Source organism: Mastomys coucha, unplaced genomic scaffold (assembly GCF_008632895.1).
Source record: "Mastomys coucha isolate ucsf_1 unplaced genomic scaffold, UCSF_Mcou_1 pScaffold12, whole genome shotgun sequence".
Taxonomy (NCBI): Eukaryota; Metazoa; Chordata; class Mammalia; order Rodentia; family Muridae; genus Mastomys; species Mastomys coucha.
The window spans coordinates 14,127,737-14,149,839 of NW_022196894.1; the positions used below are offsets into that span (position 1 = coordinate 14,127,737).

Genomic DNA, 22,103 nt, shown 5'->3' on the forward strand with positions numbered 1-22,103 from the left:
CAAAAGAGAAGAAAGAAGGAAAGAAAGAAAGGAAGAAAGAAAGGAAGAAAGAAAGAAAGAGAGAGAAAGAGAAAGAAAGAAAGAAGACAGACAGACAGGAAGGGAGGAAGGAAGGAAGGAAGGAAGAAACAAACAAACAAACAAAAAAACCAAATCTTCAAGTGGCAAAGAATGCCAGCACCGTTTTGACAGGCGAGAGAAAGTTACTAAAATTTCAGTGGTTTGGGATCCTTCTCTTCACTCTGGGACCTCCTTGGCTCCCTCCTAAGGACTGGGGTGGAGAGTAAGCCATAAGCTACCCCTGTTCTCTGACTGCTCTAGTGCCTAGAAAGGGTAAATGGAGGTGGCTTCAGGAAAGGAAGAAGCAAGCAGTTCTCTGATACATCCTAAGACAAGGCAGCTGTGACAGCTTTGTGCAGGGTAATACTCTCATGCTTTAATGGGATGGAAGGAGCTGGACATCCTAGAGAAGGGCTCCTAAGGCAAGAGCTACTAGACAGCAGACCTGCTTATGTTTAAAAAGAAATCAGAGTCCTAGGCTAAGTGGGAGTGACTGAGCAAGGAACCTGGAAGTCATGACAGAAAAATGCAAAAGATGGATGGATCACTTCCAGGTACTTCTACTATCTCTGTTTCTCATCTCTGTCTCTACAGGAGTGCTGGGATTATAGCTGTGTGATCCAATTCCAGAGACTGAACTTGGATTCTCAGGCTTGAGGTGACTACTCACTAAGATACTCCTTCCCACTTCCTAAACAAAAGCTTAGGGGCAGGAGAGATAGCTCTGCACTTAAGAGCAGTTACTGCTCTCTCCAAAACAACTGAGTTTGATTTCCAGCACCATCTGGCAGGTAGCATTTATCAGGAACTCCAGTTCTTGGGGGAATCTGATGTCCTCTTCTGGCCTCCAACAGCATTACATGCATATGATGTACACACACACACACATACACACACACACACACACACACACACACACACACACACACACACACGAGACACACAGTGGCAAAATACCCATACAGGGTCTCACTAAGTAGAATAGGCTGGCCTTGAGAACTGTAGGCCATTGCCTCTTGAGTGCTGGGATTATTAAGCACTACATCTCGCTGTAAAGGTCATTTTTGAAGATATGGAGAAATGTGACTGATCAGATGTTTGCTGTATAGAGATTGTGGTCTCCCAGGGGTTGACCACAGATGCCTCCATTAGGAAACACAAGTCCAGTGTACAGGGTCAGTTATTGTCATGGGCATATATATTTAATTAAACAGACACAGCAAACTTTTGTGTTAAGTGGTTTGCAATGGATAGTTCTTAAATCAATTCTGTAAGTACTCTGTAATCTCAAGCTGTGTACAAGTAAGCTGTGATACAACAATACAGCAACAACAAGCCCAACAAGAGCAGAGAAGCAGACCCTGAGTTTATCCGAGACGCCATTCTGTTTATGCTGGGGTTAGAACATACGTAACCCATTACTTCTACGTGGGAAACAGATTTAAACGTCAAGGTGCAAGAAGTGTTGAAATCTAGGTTTTGGTTTTTAATGTTTTTTCCCCCTTTCTTTTCAGTAATGGTTATAGAACCAGAAACTAGAGCTGCAGGCAATACCTCTGATTTCTGTTTTGAATGAATATGTGATTTCTGTTTTGAATGAATACGGGACTGTAGCTCAGCTGGGCTGGCACTTGTTTATCACCTGTAAGGCCCTGGGATTAGGGGTCAATCCTACTGTGCTGGTAATAGTGCCCCATGGCTGTAATCCTAGAGTTTAGCGGAAGCAGAAGGATCTTTGGCTACATTGTGTCACAGGAGATCCTGTGTGTATGAGGGGGAGCCAGTTAGGATTCTTGCCAAGCATATACAAAACCTCTAGCCTTTCTCAAAAGGGAGAAAAACAACAACAAAAATAAAAAAACAAAACAAAAAAAGAACATGGGATGGGAGTTTTGGGATGGGAGAGACCAGGAAAGGGGATAACATTTGAAATGTAAATAAAGAAAATATCCAATAAAAAACAGAAAAAACAAACAAATAAACAAACAACCCAATTCTAGCCAAGAAGTGAGTGAAACACTTTTGAATGGGACGGTGTCCTTTTCTGCACCTTCCCGTCCTCAGTGATGGCTGTGTTTGGTGAGGTGGAGTGGTCTCATTGGAGGCCGGATGATACTGGAGGCAGGCTTTTAGAGTTTAAAAGACTCACCATTTTGAGTTTAGTCTGTTTTCTGTTTGTAGTTCAAGATGTGAACTCTCAACAACTGCAGCCATGGCTGTTGCTTCCTGCCATGAGCAGATCTTACCCCTCCTGTACTGTAAATTCAGATAAAGTCTTCCTTCTATTGTTTTTGCCATGGTGTTTATCTCAGCAATAGAAAATAGTACAAAATGAAGCTGTGCCTCCTGCCTCCTCCCTGGTTTTCTCTGTGAACATGGACACACAGGTTCTGTAACTGAGAATGGGTATCATTTCTGGGCAGCTCCCTTACATAATAGGTATATTTTAAAAAATATTTTTTAAATTCTATTTTTAAAATTATGTGCATGTGTGAGCATCTCTGCATTTGAGTGCAGGTGCCCTTGAAGGCCAGAGGCAGCAAAGCCCCTAAAGTTGGAATTTGAAGCAGTCATGAATCACTTGATATGGGTACTGGGAATTGAGCCTGAGTAATCTGCCAGAGCAGTAGAGTCATCTGTGGTGTTTGAATAAGAGTGGCCCTAGCTGAGTGGGTGGTGTACGCCTTTAATCCCAGCACTTTGGAGGCAGAGGCAGGCAGATTTCTGAGTTTGAGACCAGCCTGATCTACAGAGTGAGTTCCAGGACAGCCAGAGCTACACAGAGAAACCCTGTCTCAGAAAAAAATAAAATAAAAAGAGTGGCCCCTATAGGCTCATATGTTTAAAAACTTGGTCCCTAGTTATGGAACTGTTTGGGAAGGATTAGGAGGTGTGTCTTTGGGGTAGGGTTTGGTGTTTCAAAAGACTTGGCCCACTCCCAGTGTGCCCTTGCCTCCTACTTATAGTCCATGTGAGCTCTTGAAGTTCCTGTGGCCATGCCTTCACTCTGTCATTACAGACTCTGACCCCCTGGAAACATAAGTCCTATTAACATTTTCTCCTGTAACACACCACAGCAAAAGTACCTAACATACTACATCTAGCACCTTATCACCTTTTCTTTACAGGAGAGAATACTAACTATAGTTTCAGTTAAGGTGCTCAATAGGATTTCTTTTTCTTTTCTTTTCTTTTTTCTTTTGTTTTTTTTTTTTTGTTTGTTTTTTGTTTTGTTTTTCGAGACAGGGTTTCTCTTCCTGGCTGTCCTGGAACTCACTCTGTAGACCAGGCTGGACTCAAACTCAGAAATCTGCCTGCCTCTGTCTCTCAGGTGCTGGGATTAAAGGCATGCGACACCACTGCCCGGCTCAATATGGTTTCTTAAGACAGGAAAGTGACATCCAAGTGACATCCACATACCAATCCACAGAGAAGAAGCACCAAAGAGAAACAGCAGTTAAGTACCAAGAGCTCAAAGCCAGCAAGGGTTGAAGCTGCAAAGCAGTCCCTAGTAGACTAGAGAGTCTCTCTGAGCAACTTAATGCTGCTCCTGGTAGAGACGTAAATGGAGTTAACACACACATGCACAAACACTCTCTCTCATACAAACATGCATACACACATACACACACATATATGCACTCTCTCACACACTCTCACACTCTCTCTCTCATACACACACTTTCACACAGACACAATTTAGTACAATATAACCCAAAGATACACTAATTTGGTAATTATATGCTGAGGAATGACAGTAGAAACACATTTTAACAGTTTTTGAGGGCAAGACATAGTGGTACGTGCCTTCAATTTCAACACTTGGGAGGCAGAAACAGGTAGATCTCTATGAGTTCAAAGCCAGTCTGGTCTACATAGTGATAGCCAGGACAGCCAGGGCTACACAGAGAAACCCATCTTGAAAACAAACAAACAAACAAACAAACAACGCAAAAGGTCTACACCAATTCATGCATTTCCTAAGTCACCAGCCTTAACTTTCCCCTTCACTTTTCAATGAGGAATAAGCTTTCCGTGAATTTAAGGTAACTCCACCTCTAGAGTGCCAGCTAGCCTTCTCAGAGAGGGAGCCCCAGCAGGGGAAGGCATGGCTCCCTGGAACAATGAACAGTGCCTCAGTTGTGCTTAACTTCAGCAGGTATCCTGAACAGGACAGTGCAGACATGCTGACACAGATAAACATTCCCACCTCAGCCACACAGAAGAACTATGGTTTGGAAGTAGCTTGTCCCTAAGAAGTGACCAGAGTGAGTCGAAGGGTTCTGCTGACAAAGCTACTTGAGTGGTGTTTGAATTAGGACATATTTGCTTTGGAAAACACAACAGCCCAGCACCAAAGTTCACATTGAAACCTGCTGGTGACACACTCTGGTTTCATCTCTGCCACGCCACTGCTCAGAGGCACAGAGGTAAGTTTGGTTTCTAACATTTTTGCCAATTATAAATTTTTATTTTTAATGTTTAGAGCTAAACAATTGGTTCCTTTATTGAGAAAAGAATATATTATTTTTAAAATTTAGTTTAATGTTCTTTAAAATTTAGTCTAATATTTAGTTTAATATTAATACTGGCACAACTGACAAAACTGGAATTCTAATTTTAAGAGACAAGAGTAGTATTATACCTTTGAAACTTTAAACTGGAAGCTGAAAGTATCAGGAGCACAAGGCTGAAATTCCAGCACTTGTAGCCCCTGGTATCTACCGCCCCAGGGCACAAAAACATTTTCTTTTCAAATTATATAATTGTCTAATGATTAAGTATGAGAGTATTCTTGTTCTTAGGAAATTTCCCCCTAAGCATTACTATTAAAGGTTAGAGGAATGTAAGAGATCTAATCTCAAAAGGCTGAGAAAACATGTACATATGTTGATACATATGTACCCCCCACATGCCCCCTCCCCCCCACCACATCACACACACATCACACACACACACACACACCACATACATACCATACACACACCACATATACATACCACATCACACACACGCACACACACGACAGTAAAGGGGACCCAGTGGCTGCTCTGCTACTCTATTCTTTCAATTGTTCTGTAAGTTTGAAGTTATTTTAACATAAAAAGGTTCCCCTTCCTGCTTGTTCTCTCTGGATCTAGAGAGATCACAACAGATTTACCTGTCAGATCTCTAATTTTCAATGCATAAAATAACTTTACATTTTTTCCTTTCTCTAAGAAGAGAATAATGAAAACTATGGCTTATGGCTTTGGACATACCTTCAGGAACAAAGTACATGATGCTTACCCTCCCAACCCAACCAGACCAGACCAGACCAGACCCAACCCAACCCAACCCAACCCAACCCAACCCAACCCAACCAAACCAAACCAGAATGTGTTCGGAGTTCCAAGATAATATGAAGAACATCTTTATTATTTGGACTCAGACTAGTCTCCTTGACCCCACATTAATTCAAGTTGGGTTTTCTTTGTTGTTGTTGTTCTTTTTTTTTTTTAAGATTTATTTATTATTATATGTAAGTACACTGTAGCTGTCTTCAGACACTCCAGAAGAAGGCATACGATCTTATTACAGAGTCATTACTCCAGCCCTATTAAAGATTTTATTTTTGTTTTATGTGAGTACACTGTAGCTATCTTCAGACACACCAGAAGAGGGCATCGGATCCCATTACAGATGGTTGTGAGCCACCATGTGGTTGCTGGGAATTGAACTCAGAACCTCTGGAAGAGCAGTCAGTGCTCTTAACCCCTGAGCCATCTCTCCAGCCCCACTCTTTTGTTCTTTAATATTACTGTTCCTAATTATTGTTTTAGCCAAGGATACTTTTAATTGTAATCATAAAAAGACTTGCATTAAGTTGCTTCTGTTCTTCTTTTTTCTTCCCATAAAGATGTATTTTCTTTTTATTTATGCACTTGTCTGTTCTTGTGTGCACCACATGTGTTGCAGACTGCCAGAAGGGTATAAAAACTCCTTGGAGCTGGAGTTACAGATGGCTGAGCCACCCACCTGGAGGGCTGGGACCTGAACTTTTGTTCCTCTGAAAAGCAGGAAGTGTTAACTGCTGAGCCCCCTTCTAGCACATTTAATGTCAATGATACCTACGCTTCTTTCTTGAAACTAGTTCTATCTGCAGCTACATATATTAGATACTGTTTCTAGAAATTGTTCCACATGTGTAGATTATGTAGCCACCAGTCTCAGCAAAGTGCTCAGGAGGGTCAGGCATATTCACAGCCAGTAAGCATGTGACTCTTCTTCCAAAATAAACACTTCAGAAGTTCCCCAGCCAGCTGTAGATGTACTCAGCTCAGAGAGCGTCCTGCTAGCACTGACAGCCCTGTCTCATCCCAGCACTGTACAGAATAAGTATGGTGATACTGGTCTACAACTAAGGAGGTACAAGCAAAAGGGCCAGACACTTAAAGTCAGCCTTGGTACACAAGATTTTCAGCTAGCCTGAGATGCAAAATGTCTTTTTAAAAAGTCCCTCAGTTAGGATTAAAACCATGCTGGGGCCAGGAGGTAGTGGTACACACCTTTAATCCCAGCACTTGGGAGGTAGAGCAAGGCTGATCTCTACAAGTTTGAAACAAGCCTGGTCTAAAGAGCCAGTTTCAGGACAGCCAAGGCTGTCCAGAAACCTTGTCTCAGAAAATCAAAACAAAACAAAACAAAAAACAAAGCTGGGAATGATAATTTTAACCACATTATAGGGGAAAGTCTGTAAGGGCAAAGACTGGCAACAGCTGTTCCCCAAGTGTGAGCAATTTTGAGTGTCCTGGCACTCTAAGGCAAGCAAGGCAGAGCACGTGAGACCAGGGATCCGGAGACCTAACCAACCTGGTTCAAATCTAGTCATCATCTGCCATCCTTCAATCCCTACATTTTAGTGCTAGGGATTAAACACTGATCCCATGCAATCTGGGTGAGAGTGATTAGTATTTATCTATATTCCTGGCTCAAACCACTGCCATCTCTTAGTAGCTGCAAAGGAAGGCTACATTTCATGATAGATTAAAATGGCAGTAGAATTTCAAATAGAGCATCTGCAAAGCTAGTCCCTAACTGTCTATAGGCCTAACAAGTCTGATACTTTATCAGGAGCTGGCAACCCTTACTGAATATAGACTGGCAACAGATATTCTAAATCAAGAAATGGTCACAGACACAAAATAGACTTATTTTTTTTCCTAGAAGATATACCTAGCTGCTGAGACAGGGAAGCAGTAAGAGAGGTCATCTACCTCTTTAGAAACTGAAAGAATGGAAGAACAAATCAAAGCCACTGGGTAGAAAAACTGGATTTGATAAATTATCCTCAGAAACAAGACAAGGGATGAGCAGATGAAGACAAGAACAGGGTCTACATAAAATACCTCACTTGTCTACAGACCTCTACAAAGGTTAAGCCTCTGAGATCACTCTCCCACAGACCCTGTCTGCACAGTAAGATTGGAAGGAGGAAGTAGAAAAGATTTTCTTTCCCCCAACAGTAAAAAGTTCTCCCTACAGCAAGTCACATTAACCTAATAGCCCCCAGGACTGTAGGAGAGACACAGGTCCCCAGCCAAACTCCTTTCAATGGGTTCTAAGGAAGTCTTATCAAGTTCCAAATCTTAAACAAATGAATCCAAATGACTGCACAGGGTACAGCAATCTTTACAATATGTTTCTAGAAGGCTGGCTCACGTTTGTTCATAACACCTCCTCCCACAGGTGAGCAGGAGTTTGGTAGGGCTGAGTCCATCCACTGGAAACTCTTCCTGCCTCAGGCATTCACTCTAGCCCAGCTCTGAGGAAACCTCTGTAACTCTCTGGACACCTCTCCCTTTCCCTGTCCCCACATCATGGCAGCACTGTTTGGAAAGCTCTTGATCCTGGAAAGTTCTCCCTGCTTGTCCCATAAGTCTGTGTCCTTCAGCAGGCAGACCTCGGTGCCTCTAGTGCTAGGCCTGTTTTCTGGAGACAGATGATGATGATGGCGAATGAATGAAAAAGACACTCTAGGAATCTCCTAGGTTCCCTCTTTTACACCAGTAAAGAAGGCATTCTCAGATCAGTGAACCGGCTCAGCAGGTGAAGGTGCTTCTCGTGCAAACCTAAGTTTCATCTCCACGACTCACATAAAAGCAGAATAACCAACTCCACCCAACCATCTGACTGTGGCATGCACATTTACATGTGTGTGCACTCACTACACACACACACACACACACACACACACATAAGTAAATAATAAAAAAATTGGGCTGCTGAGATGGCTCAGCAGGACAGGTGCCTGGGACACACATGGTAGGAGAGTGAGTCCTACCAGTTGTCCTATGACTTCCACATGTACAGCCTGGCAAACCTGTCCACCTACACAAATAAGTAAATACAAAAAAATTTAAAAAAAAAAATTTTTTTTAAAGAATAAATTTTCATATAGGGCAGTGGTTCTCAACCTGTGGGTCACCCAGATAACTTACATATCAGATATTTACAATTCATAACAGTATCAAATTTATAATTATATGGTAGCAACAAAATATATATATGGGGGGGGTTGGTGGAGTTGTGTCCCCCTCCCACCCAGGGTTTCTTTGTGTAGCCCTGGCTGTCCTGGAACTGGCTTTGTAGACCAGGCTGGCCTCGAACTCAGAGATTCACCTGCCTCTGCCTCCCAAGTGCTGGGATTAAAGGAGTGCAACCACTGCCTGGCTACAATGAAATCTTATGGTTGGGATCACCACAACCCAAGGAACTGTATTAAGGGGTTGCAGCATGAAGGGAGGTTGAGAACCACTGCTTCAGGAGCTCAGAGATCCCAGGAAATTTATGAAACTTACAAAACACTAACATTAGTTGTCTATTTTTATCAGATAGCTGGTGTGAGCACTGGTGCTGTGAGCTCTTGCTGTGTTAAAACCTCAGAGAATCTGCTGTCTGCACGTTTCAGTAGAGTAGTGCCAGCCAGGCTGCCTGCCATTCACTGTTGTCTGTTTTTTACAGCAGCCTTAGCTCTGCAGAAATGAAACATTCATTCCACACTCTTCTTTCTCTCATCATGTTTATGTGTATTGGGAGCAAAGGCCTTGCTGAGCAGCTAACTAATGAAAACCTGACCACGTCCTTCCTGCCTGCTAACTTCCACAAAGAAAACACAGTCACCAATGACTGGATTGCAGAGGGGGAGGAGGATGAGGATTACCTGGACCTGGAGAAGCTGCTTGGTGAAGATGATGACTACATTTATATCATCGATGCAGTTTCCCCGACAGACTCAGAATCAAGTACTGGCAACATCCTGCAGCTTTTCCAAGGCAAGAGCCGGATCCAGCGTCTTAATATTCTCAATGCAAAGTTTGCCTTCAACCTTTACCGAGTCCTGAAGGACCAGGCTACCCCTTCTGATAACCTCTTCATAGCACCTGTTGGCATTTCTACCGCCATGGGGATGATCTCCTTAGGTTTGAGGGGAGAGACTCATGAAGAAGTACACTCAGTTCTACACTTCAGAGACTTTGTCAATGCTAGTAGCAAGTATGAGGTTACCACCATTCACAATCTATTCCGAAAGCTGACCCATCGCCTATTCAGGAGGAATTTTGGGTACACACTTCAGTCAGTTAATGACCTTTACATTCAGAAGCAGTTTCCCATACGGGAGGACTTCAAAGCTGCTCTGAGAGAGTTTTACTTTGCTGAGGCCCAGGAGGCTGACTTCTCAGATCCTGCCTTCATATCAAAGGCAAACAGCCACATTCTGAAGCTCACCAAGGGTCTTATAAAAGACGCTCTGGAGAATATAGATTCTGCTACTCAGATGATGATTCTGAACTGCATCTACTTCAAAGGTAAGAAGCAGCTTTATCATTCTCAAAGGAAACTTACAATATAAAAGACAATGCTAAGAACTGTATTGAGGTGGTAATTTATAAAGGAAAATAAGACACTAGGTTGATTCAGGGACAGGGAAAAATATGATGAGGTGGTAGCTGCTAAACCCTATTATAATTTTACACTCATTTGATTTCCATCTGATAGGTATTATGTGTTAGAGTTATCAGAATCCATGTTTCAAAGACAAATTCACAAAACCATAGAGGTGACATGCTCCAAGGTTAAAGACTATAGGGGCAATGTTCAGGCTGGGTCTCAGTAAGCTATCCCAAGTGATTTTTACTAATTAGAAGATATAATACAAGCCCTCTTTTTAGAATTTGGCCAGTGTGCATTTCCCTACCCAATTATCGGTGAGTGAGAATATGTGCCAAAGGATAAAGAAATAGGTCTGGGACTGTTCAGTGACAGTAAGTATTAGAAATACAACTTCTTCCCAGGGTATTTTTTTTTGTTTTTTTTGAAACACAGTCACCCTATGTAGCCTTGGTTAGTCTAAAGCTCACTATGTATACCAGGCTGGCCTGCTAGGAGGAAAGGAATGAGCCACCACAGCCAACTTTCTCAGGGTACTTTCAAATTAATAGGTAGGTGAGAAATACACTATTAATTCTGTTCCTTTGATTACTATCTTATCCACTGAGACAATCAGTTCTCTCTTTCTATAATGTGGGTCTCTGTGATGGAATCCACACTGGCAGAATTGGCAGCAGGCATCTTTACCTGCTAAGCCATCTCTCAGGTCCTAAATAATTATTTCTTCAGTAACTCTTACAGGCCAGGCATGAGAACACTTTTAAAAAAAGTATTATCTCCCACCCAATATACATGGCACGTGCACATGTGCACCTATCTATCCACTAAGACCCGAGTCAAAACTTATTTGTTTCATTTTAAACATTCACTTATTTCATATATGTAAGTACACTGTTGCTGTCTTCAGATACACCAGAAGAAAGCATTGGATCCTATTACAGATGGCTGTGAGCCACCATGGGGTTGCTGGGAACTGAACTCAGGACCTTTGGAGGAGCAGTCAGTGCTCTTAACTACTGAATCATCTCTCCAACCCTCAAAACTTATTTTTTAAAAAAAGTCTTGCTATGTAGCCAAGGCTGACCTACAACTCAAGATGCTCCTGATATAGCCTCCTACAATGCTGGAACTATCCAGGCAAAATCTAGACCTCTGATTGGAATCTGATCAAAGTAGACTTCCATCTTATTTAAAAGTCATGGGGCAGCATAGGGATGGCTCAGCATCAGAGCTAACAGCAGACTGCACAGCACATTTGTCATTACTGAGTTCAGGACACCAGCCAGGGAAGGATTGCTGGGAAGCCAATACATCTTGTTGTCTGCTTCAGTGTTGTACTGCCCAGAGATGAGAAGGACAAGGGCTTCCTCCTGGCTTCTGCTTGTAGAGGTGAGCCTCTTCTGATTTGTCAATGTACTACATATAACTCCCAGTTCTGTAAAACTGGCATCCCGCCAGTCTGGGCTGCTAAGTAGCACTAGAGAGGCCAAGACTTCACGGGGCTTGAGGTCTGAGATCTGACCCCCAGATATCCTTCCAGAGCTGGGCATAGCACTAAAGTTTCAATGAGGCTAACAGCTAAATCTCTCACATCTGTGACTATAGATAAATAGAATTGATACTTATGATGAAAATATAATTTTCTGGTACATAGCTTTAATTGCAGCACTCAGGAGGTAGAGGGGGGTGGATCTCTGAGTTTGAGGCCAACCTGGTCTACAGAGTGAGTTCCAGGACAGCCAGAACTACACAGAGAAACCCTGTCTTAAAAAAAAAAAAAAAAAAAAAAAAAAGGACTGGTTCTAAGTACCAGTTTTTGGAACTGAGCAAATAAGAGTTGAAGATCTGGCTTCCCTCTTCTCATTTGTGTGATGTTGGGAAACTTACTCGACAGCTCTTATAGAAAGCATAAGACCTACTCCAATGGGGTGCAGAGAGAACTGAGAGACAGTGGTGATCAGCATTTGGCTATATTATTGCAAGCAATAAGAGCACAATGACCTTGACAGAGTGAATATAACATAGTGTAATATGAAAGGAAGTATGTATGATATTGCTAGTAGCATTTACTTTCATAAGCAATTAGCCTATGAGACAGAACAGACTGGTGGGGGCATCATCAGAGCCTTTAGTCTTAACAGTTTGCTAATTGCCACAGCCTCTACATTAGTTAATCACACTTGAAATTCTGAACCAAGTCTCTTTCTGTCAGCACTGGAGTAGGTGGGAATATAGAACAAAGCAGACATGATCATATTATCTTGTGAATATAGTAATCATGATACACTGAGGTATAAGAGTACCTTTCCTTTTGTATTTATTTTACTTATATGTACACGGTTGCTGTCTTTAGACACACCAGAGAGCATTGGATCCCATTGCAGATGGTTGTGAGACACCATGTGGTTGCTGGGAATTGAACTCAGGACCTCTGGAAGAGCAGTCAGTGCTCTCAACCACTGAGCCATCTCTCTAGCCCCAAGAGTACCTTTCCTTACAGTGCTGGAAAACTCACTTGACTCAGTGCTGGGAATCAGAAGGATGCATCTTTTGTTTGTTTGTTTGTTTGTTTGAGACAAAGTCTTACTATGTAGCCCTGGCTGTCCTCAAACTCTCAGAGACCTGCTTGCCTCTACTCCTAGAGTGCTGAGGTTAAAGGTGTGCACCACCAGACCTAGCTGATAAGGATGCATCTTAAAAGAAAATTCTCTAATTCCCACATCCTATTCCTAATTTAACTCTGTGTTATTACTGCTTTGTTAGAGCAGTGATTTCCAGTGGTCTGAAGTAGATGATTGGGGGTACTTGTGACTACTGAAACTTGAGCTGGCATCTAGCTGGGAGGGCCTAGGAATGCTGTTAAAGTCCCTAAAAGCACAGATAGTCCTCATACTATAGCAATGAGCAGGCCAGAGCTGTCTGGTGTCTTACTTCCTCCAAACATCTCCATTTTTCTCATCTCAGCTGCTCTATATATCAGATGAAACTTTAAACAAGTTAACTTCATTGTGTCTCTGTCATCTATGGATAAAAATTAAAATTATCTATTTATATAGTTTCTAGGAGCAGAAAAATGAGATGATACAAGAAAGGTGCTTATGTCTGATACATGGCCTATTGGCAACTAGTTACCAACTTTAATAATGATGAGTATCTTAGAGCTAAGATTTATTCCTAAATAGTAGCTCTATGCCCAGCCAACATGGAAGATCCTGAGGATACTACTATGTCAGATATGTGTCCTGCCAAATGCTAGAGAATCAAAGTGTGAGGGCCTAGAGGGATACTCACTTTACAAATAACTAGACTAGAGGTCTAGGCAAATTAGGTATCTCCCAGGGAAAAATAAATAGTGTTAGAATCTAATCCATAATACCTTGTAGTCTTTTAAATTTCTCTTAAGATTTTGGGGGTTGGTCCTAGAGAGCCCTCTAGGGCAACTGTTTGAGAGCTAAAACTATATTCTAAAAGGACATTCTTCCACCTGTCTACTCCTTCTAACTTTACAGGAACTTGGGTGAATAAATTCCCAGTAGAAATGACGCACAACCACAACTTCCGGCTGAATGAGAGAGAAGTAGTCAAAGTCTCCATGATGCAAACTAAAGGGAATTTCCTTGCGGCAAATGACCAAGAGCTAGAGTGTGACATTCTCCAGCTGGAGTATGTAGGAGGCATCAGTATGCTAATTGTAATTCCACGGAAACTGTCAGGAATGAAGACTCTTGAAGCACAGCTTACACCCCAGGTAGTGGAGAGATGGCAAAAAAGCATGACAAACAGGTACTTCGGGTCATCTGTTCCTTTGCTGGGGTATTTAGGAGTTCTAAAGCCATGACCAATCTCTGCTTTTCCTCTCCTTTCTTCTCCCCTCACCTTCCCTTTCTCCCCCTTCTCCTCTCCTTTCCTTTGAGTCAGGATCTCACTCTGTAGCCCAGATGGCCTAGAACTCATTATGTAGTCAGATGGCCTCAAAACTGCAGTGATCCTCCTCCCTCGTCAGCCTTCCGAGTGTCAGGATAACATGTATGGGCCACCCTACCAGTTTTTTGTTTGCTTTTTTGTTTTTTAAAAGGGGGGAAGTAAGCAAAAAACAAACAAAAAACCAAGAACTGCAACATAAGCCATGCCTGTTTATTTCAGCCGAAATTTCTTGTTCAGAGGGTGCAGTGATGAGAAAGACATTTCCCCAGAGCTGTTTCAGGAGGTAGGGACAGGAAGCTTTGGGTCATCTTAGGAATAACCTCTGCTATACTATACTTTGTGGCTCTGAGCCCTGGTTCAATCAACCCCAGGATGAGATCAATCACATTACCTATCAGGACTCAGGGTGAGAAAAAAACAGAGTAGATGCACTAACTGACTTCTTACTATCAGTCTCTGGAATCTAAGAGGCTTCCAGCTGCCGAAGCAAGCACTGCCTCACTTCTTATAATAATACTATATGAACACCTCATACACAGTTGTTCCATTTCCTGCTTACAGGGTGAGGAGAATGAGAACTCTGTACATACTCAGTCAGATGCAGTTTTCCCTAATGCTGAAAACCCATGGCTGATGAAACTTACTGATCTAAGGGCTCAGTGTAACTAGACTCACAGTGGATGTTTTCTTTACAAAATCCTCTATGGACAGTACCAGTATATAAGTTTGAAACAAAAAATGCACATCAATTTCATAGTAAATGCAAAGTTAGTAGGAAAACTAATTATTTTGTCATCTGTATCCATAAAATTGGCTCCCTTTTTCTCCAACTAGAACTCGAGAGGTACTCCTGCCAAAGTTTAAGCTTGAGAAGAATTACAACCTGGTGGAGGTCCTTAAGTCCATGGGAATCACAAAGCTCTTCAACAAGAATGGCAATATGTCAGGCATCTCAGACCAGAGGATTGCCATTGATCTGGTATGGCTCTCCTGTGCTAGTCCCCACTGATCTGGTTTAGCTCTCCTGTGCTAGTCCTCACTGATCTGGTATGGCTCTCCTGTGCTAGTCCTCACTGATCTGGTATGGCTCCCCTGTGCTAGTCCTCACTGATCTGGTATGGCTCCCCTGTGCTAGTCCTCACTGATCTGGTTTAGCTCTCCTGTGCTAGTCCTCACTGATCTGGTATGGCTCTCCTGTGCTAGTCCCCACTGATCTGGTATGGCTCTCCTGTGCTAGTCCCCACTGATCTGGTATAGCTCTCCTGTGCTAGTCCTCACTGATCTGGTATGGCTCTCCTGTGCTAGTCCTCACTGATCTGGTATGGCTCCCCTGTGCTAGTCCCCACACTTTGCCTTTCACTGGTGCTGCTTCTTTCCCCAATCTCCGGCTGGGCCTGTGATCCAGACTTTAAGGACACAGGGGGCTGGGTCAGTTTTTTTGCTCCCATAGCCTCTCAGACTATGGCCATGTCCAAAAGTGAATGTAGCTCTAATGTGTATGTAACAGACACTCTAAGCTCAAAGATCAGTTATGGATCATGGTGACTAGGTGGAAGGTCTCTGGAGCTTTTCTCTGATAATGAGTCTTAATCAGATATTCCATCTCACTCCACTCCCACCTCTCTGTGATAACCTATACAACCTGACACCTTTCCTTTCTAATTTTAAACAGTTCAAGCACCAAAGTACCATCACAGTCAATGAAGAGGGTACCCAAGCTGCAGCTGTAACTACAGTGGGGTTCATGCCGCTGTCTACCCAAGTCCGATTCACTGTCGACCGTCCCTTCCTGTTCCTAGTGTATGAGCACCGAACCAGCTGTCTGCTCTTCATGGGAAAAGTGGCCAACCCTGCCAAGTCTTAATGGCAGTGGTCTGGGCACCTGATGTAGTTTGGGGGCACTCTGCTTTCATTCTAACAAAGAGGACAGAGCTAGTTTGATATGATAATCTATGTGGTTTATGATAATAATCTGAACAGTAAACAGTGCCGTTAAGTGCACCAATGTTAATGCAACTAATGGTTGTGCGAGCTATTCCCTAGAGGTCCTAGACACACAGACTGCCTTAGCCCCCACACCTTTGTACCTAAGAGAACGGGCAGAGTGCAGCTGACACTTTCTCCTCAGGTAGCCTCCTCAGCCAGGCCCTTCATAAGAATGGTACTGAGGGGCTTTCACCCCTTCCAGGGAGGATGTCCAAGTAGCACCATTCCTGCCCAGTGGGAAAGTGGGACTTAACGTGTCTTGAGATGTTGGGACTTAATTCCAGGCCCAACCTTTTAAATTCATGTAAATATCTCCTCTTCTGCTGTGTGTACATAGGACTATATATCCTATCCTAGAGATAAATAAACAACCATATTTACCATGTATCTGTTATAATAATTCTCTTTTTTATTCTTATTTTTATTTTTGGTTTTTTGAGACAGGGTTTCTCTGTGTAGCCCTGGCTGTCCTGGACCTCACTCTGTAGACCAGGCTGGCTTCAAACTCAGAAATCCGCCTGCCGCTACCTCCCAAGTGCTGGGATTAAAGGCGTGCGCCACCATTGCCCGGCTTATTTTTATAGATACATATTTTTATTCTTTTTTAAGTTATGTACATGTGTGTACAGGTGCTTCTACAGGCCAAAAGTGTCAGATTCCCCTTGGAGCTGAATTACAGGCCATTGCAAGCTGCCTGATGTGGGTGCTGGGAATTGAACTCAGGTCCCCTGGAAGAGTTCTTAACCACTGAGCCATGTCTCTAGCCCCACCCAAGTTTTAAAGAAAGGGTTTCACTATGTAGACTTGGAACTTGCTAGGTAAACCAAGCCAGCCTTGAACCTACCAAGCTAGGAAGACTGGCAGGCCCTCATACTTAGCGTCTTGTAGGAGTCTTAGCTACAGAGGACTCTGACCACATGAAGCAGTATTAGTAATGGGAACAGCTGAAAGGAGTGTGCTACTTGCTAGTGCAATGCACATATACAGACAGCACTGTATGTGTGCTGCTGTTGGCTTTGAGGTCCACACTATCGTCACCTCTTCTTGACAGCTGAGAAAGCAATGGCAACTTACAGAAGGTCAGTAATTGGGTAAGCCCTGGATCCAATGGCAGGCAGTCTTGCTCTAGGGCCTGTACTCCTGGCTGACTTTGCTTACATCTGTACCAGCACTCTGCTGGGAAAGGACAGTGCAGGACTGAGACAGGACTTCTTTGCTCTATCTTTCCAGCTTCCTGGTGAAGCCTGACATTGATGGCCACCTATCACCTTTTTCTCCATCTTTTCCCACCCTTCAATTTGTTTTAACAGTGTTCTTTTTTGGTGTTTGTTCTATACATTTTATTGTATGGGTAATTTCTCTTGCTTCTTACATTCCTAAATGTAGTTATCTCAAAACTGTGCCCTAAAAAGCTGTATGGACATGTTCTATATTCCTGTGATCTCAGTTATTCCAGAGGTTGAGGTTAGGAGTATTGGTTGAGCCTGGACTACATGGTGAAATCACTCCAGATCTTCAGCCCTTTGCTGTGTGTCCCTTTTTCTAATCCCTACCTCAGCTGCAGCCAGCCTAGGTTCTCCAGGCTCCTGCACAGGACAGGACCCTCTGGTCTCCATGCTTTCTACTTACTCACATCTACTTGGCATACCTGTGATGCCCTCTTAAAGCCATTATCCTACCATTTCTCAAAGCAGTAGAGGATTAGTGCACAGGCTCTGAGCTGAGCTGCCTAGGTTCAAACGCAATGCACTGTCGCCATGACATACTGAGTAGGTTCTGTATCTTGCTGTTCCCATTTGTACAATGGAGATAAGGCAGCAGTGGTCTCACAGGGTTGCTGTGGTGACTTAATGCCTGGACAAGCTCAAGATCAGGGACTCAGTTCAGCAAGAGATAGGTTAAGTATTTAATCTAAGAAATATCTTACCAAGGTGTTCCTAACTTAGAGGTCCTAGATAGCTTTTTCATGGAACACATTGTGAACACAGGTGTATTTCTTTTTTCTTTTTTCTTTTCAAGACAGGGTTTCTCTGTATAGCCCTGGCTGTCCTGGAACTCACTTTGTAGACCAGGCTGGCCTCGAACTCAGAAATCTGCCTGCCTCTGCCTCCCAAGTGCTGGGATTAAAGGCATGCACCACCACTGCCTGGCTCCACAGGTGTATTTCTATGGAAAAAAAATTTAAAGCTTACAAAAGTGTCTATGACCCAGAAAAGGTTATAACCTGTTTAAGGCCACAAACCCACGAGGGACAGAGATGAACCTGTGCTCAGTGGGACCTAAGAATACTTCTGGGAAGTGGCCCATAAACTGCTGTGGATGAATCTAACAACTGAGTAGACAAGGTCTCTAAGTGTCAGACACCTTTAATATGCTTAAGCATAGGCTATCTAGCAACAAAAGCAAGCAAGAAATAAGGTACCAAGTCCGAAGCTAAGAATCAGCGTCTCAAAGAACTCGAGCCAGCTTCCCAGCAGCTCACGTTAGCTTCAGGTCATGGAGACGCATTAACAACAAGAGCCAGGCTTTCTGCCCCAAACCTACCTGCCCCTCTGAATCATTAAAAATCCAAAACAGAGTATATCTTTTTCTTTGAAAAATGAAACAAAACAAACAACAAAAAGTACAAAATTCTAAATATTAAAAACAAACCAAAACAACCTTCCTCCCCCACACCTTTGGAAATCAGTTTTTTTCAGAAGGTACAAGAGGTCACTAAAAAGCAAATGTAAAGGCCCATGATCCTTTGGCTCTCTGTTGAGCAATTAGATCAAATATTTGTTTCCGCCCCCATAATATAATCATTAACTTTTGTTAAAAATACAATAATCCTGGAAAACCCACACCCACCCATGAGTTTGTAGAACTGTTCCTTAGCCATTAAGTGTGTGCCTGGCTTCATGGTTATGTCTGTGTCTCTCTCTTCTCTAGGTACTACGCTTAAATCTACATTAAAATCTTTTTCTTAACTCCAGCTAATAATACTAATACTCACTCTATTCACACAAAGAACAAAGTTTTTGATTTTGGGGAGTGTTTATTCTGAGATGTCATTCATCACAGTACTGCCTATACTGATCCTGTACAGGGACAAATAGCTACAAGTTCAGCCTTGGCCTTTACGACTCTAAAGCCTGGGTGCTCCCAAGCATCTTCACCATCACCACCACTCTCACAGAGCAAAACAACTCTGGGATATTTCTTGAATGAACTTATATACTCTAAGTGAGCACTAACAGACACACTTGAAAGTTCGCAGGCAAGGAAGCCATTGAGGGAGGGAACGTAAGAGAACAGACCATGACACATACGTATGAAGGTGCCACCATCAAAATCATTACTTCATATGCTAATCTAAAAAATTAATTTTGTGTGAAGCCTGAACCAGTCATATCCTGTACCATGCAAGACTTCCAATAGAGAGACTGGGATACTAATCTAGTTACAAAACCTTCAGCCTACAATTTGTCCTGCCTACAAGATGTGTAGGGGTAAAGATGGAACAGAATTTGAAGAAGTAGACAACTAATGACCAGCCTTGCTTGAGACTTCACAATGAGAGGGAGCCCACTCTCTGACTATTAATGATATTCTGGCATACTTGCAGACAAGAGCCTTGGATAACAATCATTAGTGAGGCTTCACTCAGCAACTGATAGAAACTGATGCAGAGACCCACAGCCAAACATTAGGCTGACCTTGGGGAATCCTGTGGGAGAGGGGGAAGAAGGATTGTAGGAACCAGAGAGATAAAGGACGCCATAAGAAAACCTATGCTATCAACTAACCTGGGCCCATAAGACTCAGAGACTAAACTGCCAACCAGACAGCATGCATGGAACTGACTTAGGCCCTCTGCACATACGTGATAGTTGTGTAGCTTGGTTTTCCTATGAGACTCCTAACAGCAGGCACAGGTCTAACTCTGTTGCTTGCCTTTGGGACTTTCCCCACTACTGGGCTGCCTCATCTAGCCTCAATTATTGCAATATGCCACTGCTGGCTGATATCTAATGGAGGCCTCCCCTTTTCTGAAGAGAAAGGGATGAGAAGTGGATGGTGGGGGAGAGTCTGGGAGGGAAAGGAGGGGAAAGTGTGGTCAGGATATAAATTAATTAATTAATTAAAATGTAACTTTATTATTTTATATTTTATTTTGAGACAGAATCTCACTCTGTAGCTCTGTATGGCCTGGAACTCTATGTCAACCAGACTGGCTTTGAGCTCACAGAAATCTGCCTGTCTCTTCTTCCTAAGTACTAGAATTAAAGGTATGTACTACCATACCTTAAAAAGTTAAGAAACTGAATGGACAGCCAAAGAGATAGCTTGGCAGTTGAAAGAGAAAGAGAACAAGACACAGAGAGAGAGAGAGACAGAGACAGAGACAGAGAGAGAGAGAGAGAGAGAGATAGAGAGAGAGAGAGAGAGAGAGAGAGAGACAGAGAGACAGAGACAGAGAGAGAGAGAGAGAGAGAGAGAGAGACAGAGACAGAGACTGTTCTAGACTACTAACCCAGGCTATATAATCAGCTTCCTTCCCCGCCACTCTTTCTGTCTCTATTGTCTCTGTACTCTTTGTCATACACACACACACACACACACACACACCCCTATACTTGTCTGTCTAACATTCTGTCCTTACGATACCCAGCTCCCCAGCCAGGTTGACTCTGCTGATAACAATACTTTGAAGACCTGAACTATTAGGCATGGGTGAGCAGAGAACAAGAGAGGGATGGAAATATGAGAACACAGGGTCTTCAGGACTGATGCTGGGAATGACTAAGAATGGGAGGGGAGCGTCACAGAAGTTATTTTCAAAAACTAAGAGTAGTGACACACACCTTAAATCCCTGCACTCAAGAGACAGGAGCAGGTGAATCTCTGTGAGTTAGAGACAGCCTAGTCTATATATTGAGTTTAGAGTAACCTAAGCTACACGGTGAGACCTTATGTCTATTATTTAAAAAAAAATGTTTTGTAGAGCAGTAGACACAGCATAAAACAGGACAGGACAAATATGGGCTCTCTATCTAGCATACTGTGCTGCATCAGGAAGCAGACTTTGTATCCACTGTACCCACAGACAAGGCTACAGCCCCACTGTCTGCAGGAGTAAGCCACTGAAGGAGGCCAGGCAAAGTACCTAAGACAGGGGATGACAACAGAGGATGAGAGCAGGGCCAGGACTAGGCACCAAGCAAGAAGGGAACGGAAGTCTGCTGAGGAACTACTGAAAAAGGCTGGGCAAGACATAAAGAAACAGTATCCCTATGGTTGTTACTGAAAGTCATTGTAACTGAAACAACAATATCTATAGAGTCCTGGGATCCCATTCACTTATTTACTTATTTTTGTTGTTTGTTTGTTTGTTTGAGACAGTGTCTCACTATACAGCTCTGGCTGTCCTGGAACTCAACTATGTAGACAAAGCTGGCCTCAAACTCACAGATCAACCTATCTCTGCCTCCCAAGTGCTGGATTAAAAGTGTGCACCATTTTGGCTGGCTGAATTATTGGGATTTTAGAAAAGCATTTTTATAAGGATTCTGTGCAAACATGAGTAGGTGAGACTTAAGTTCTCTGACAGATACTCACCACAGCTATTACAGGAATGAGCACTCCCAAATTCCCTGCACTGCTGGAAGCCTAGGGGGAAAACCAAATATATCACTGGCAAAACATTTCTCTAACAAATAAAAACCTCAACAGAATTATACAGAAAAATGATGAGACATATTCACAGGAGTATAAAGAGGCTCATTTGGTGCATTATTTGGCTACAACTCCTTTTACATGCTAAACTCTTAAACTATAAACCCTAATTACCATGTAACATAATTCAGTTTTTGTGCATGTGGTGCTGAGGATGACCCTAGAGTCTTGCATATGCTATACCTACTCTACCACTGAGCTACATCCTTAGTCCTAAAATAACTTTATTGGGGGCAGGGAGAGACAACATAAATGTCAAATACAAACCATTAATTTATGGTTGTGGAAATTCTACATAATCATGACAGGGTCATTAAGAAGGCAACTTTCTGAAAAATATAGTCGTCTTAGAAGACTGCTGACAGAAACCAATGAAAACAAGTCAGGAGTTCAGCGCCTCCTCTGACTCAATTATACATAGGTAACATACATGCAGAGAAAACCTGGCAATATCTGTATATTTTCAGGAAATATCTAATAATTTC

The 22,103-nt window shown here is 42.7% G+C and overlaps 2 protein-coding genes across 2 annotated transcripts in view; one reads left to right on the forward strand and one right to left on the reverse strand.

The window, feature by feature from the left end:
* Nucleotides 1-22,103, reverse strand: part of Pi4ka (phosphatidylinositol 4-kinase alpha) — a 119,265-nt gene that overhangs the window by 47,293 nt on the left and 49,869 nt on the right. The window contains exon 19 of the mRNA XM_031363273.1: nt 21,502-21,552. Within this exon, the coding sequence (XP_031219133.1) occupies nt 21,502-21,552 (51 nt within the window). The remainder of the gene's footprint in view (nt 1-21,501; nt 21,553-22,103) is intronic.
* Nucleotides 9,083-15,869, forward strand: Serpind1 (serpin family D member 1). The gene is made up of 4 exons (XM_031363274.1): nt 9,083-9,908; nt 13,500-13,773; nt 14,749-14,893; nt 15,587-15,869. Exons 1-4 carry the CDS (start codon nt 9,083-9,085, stop codon nt 15,776-15,778), a joined length of 1,437 nt encoding a protein of 478 aa, XP_031219134.1. The 3' UTR covers nt 15,779-15,869.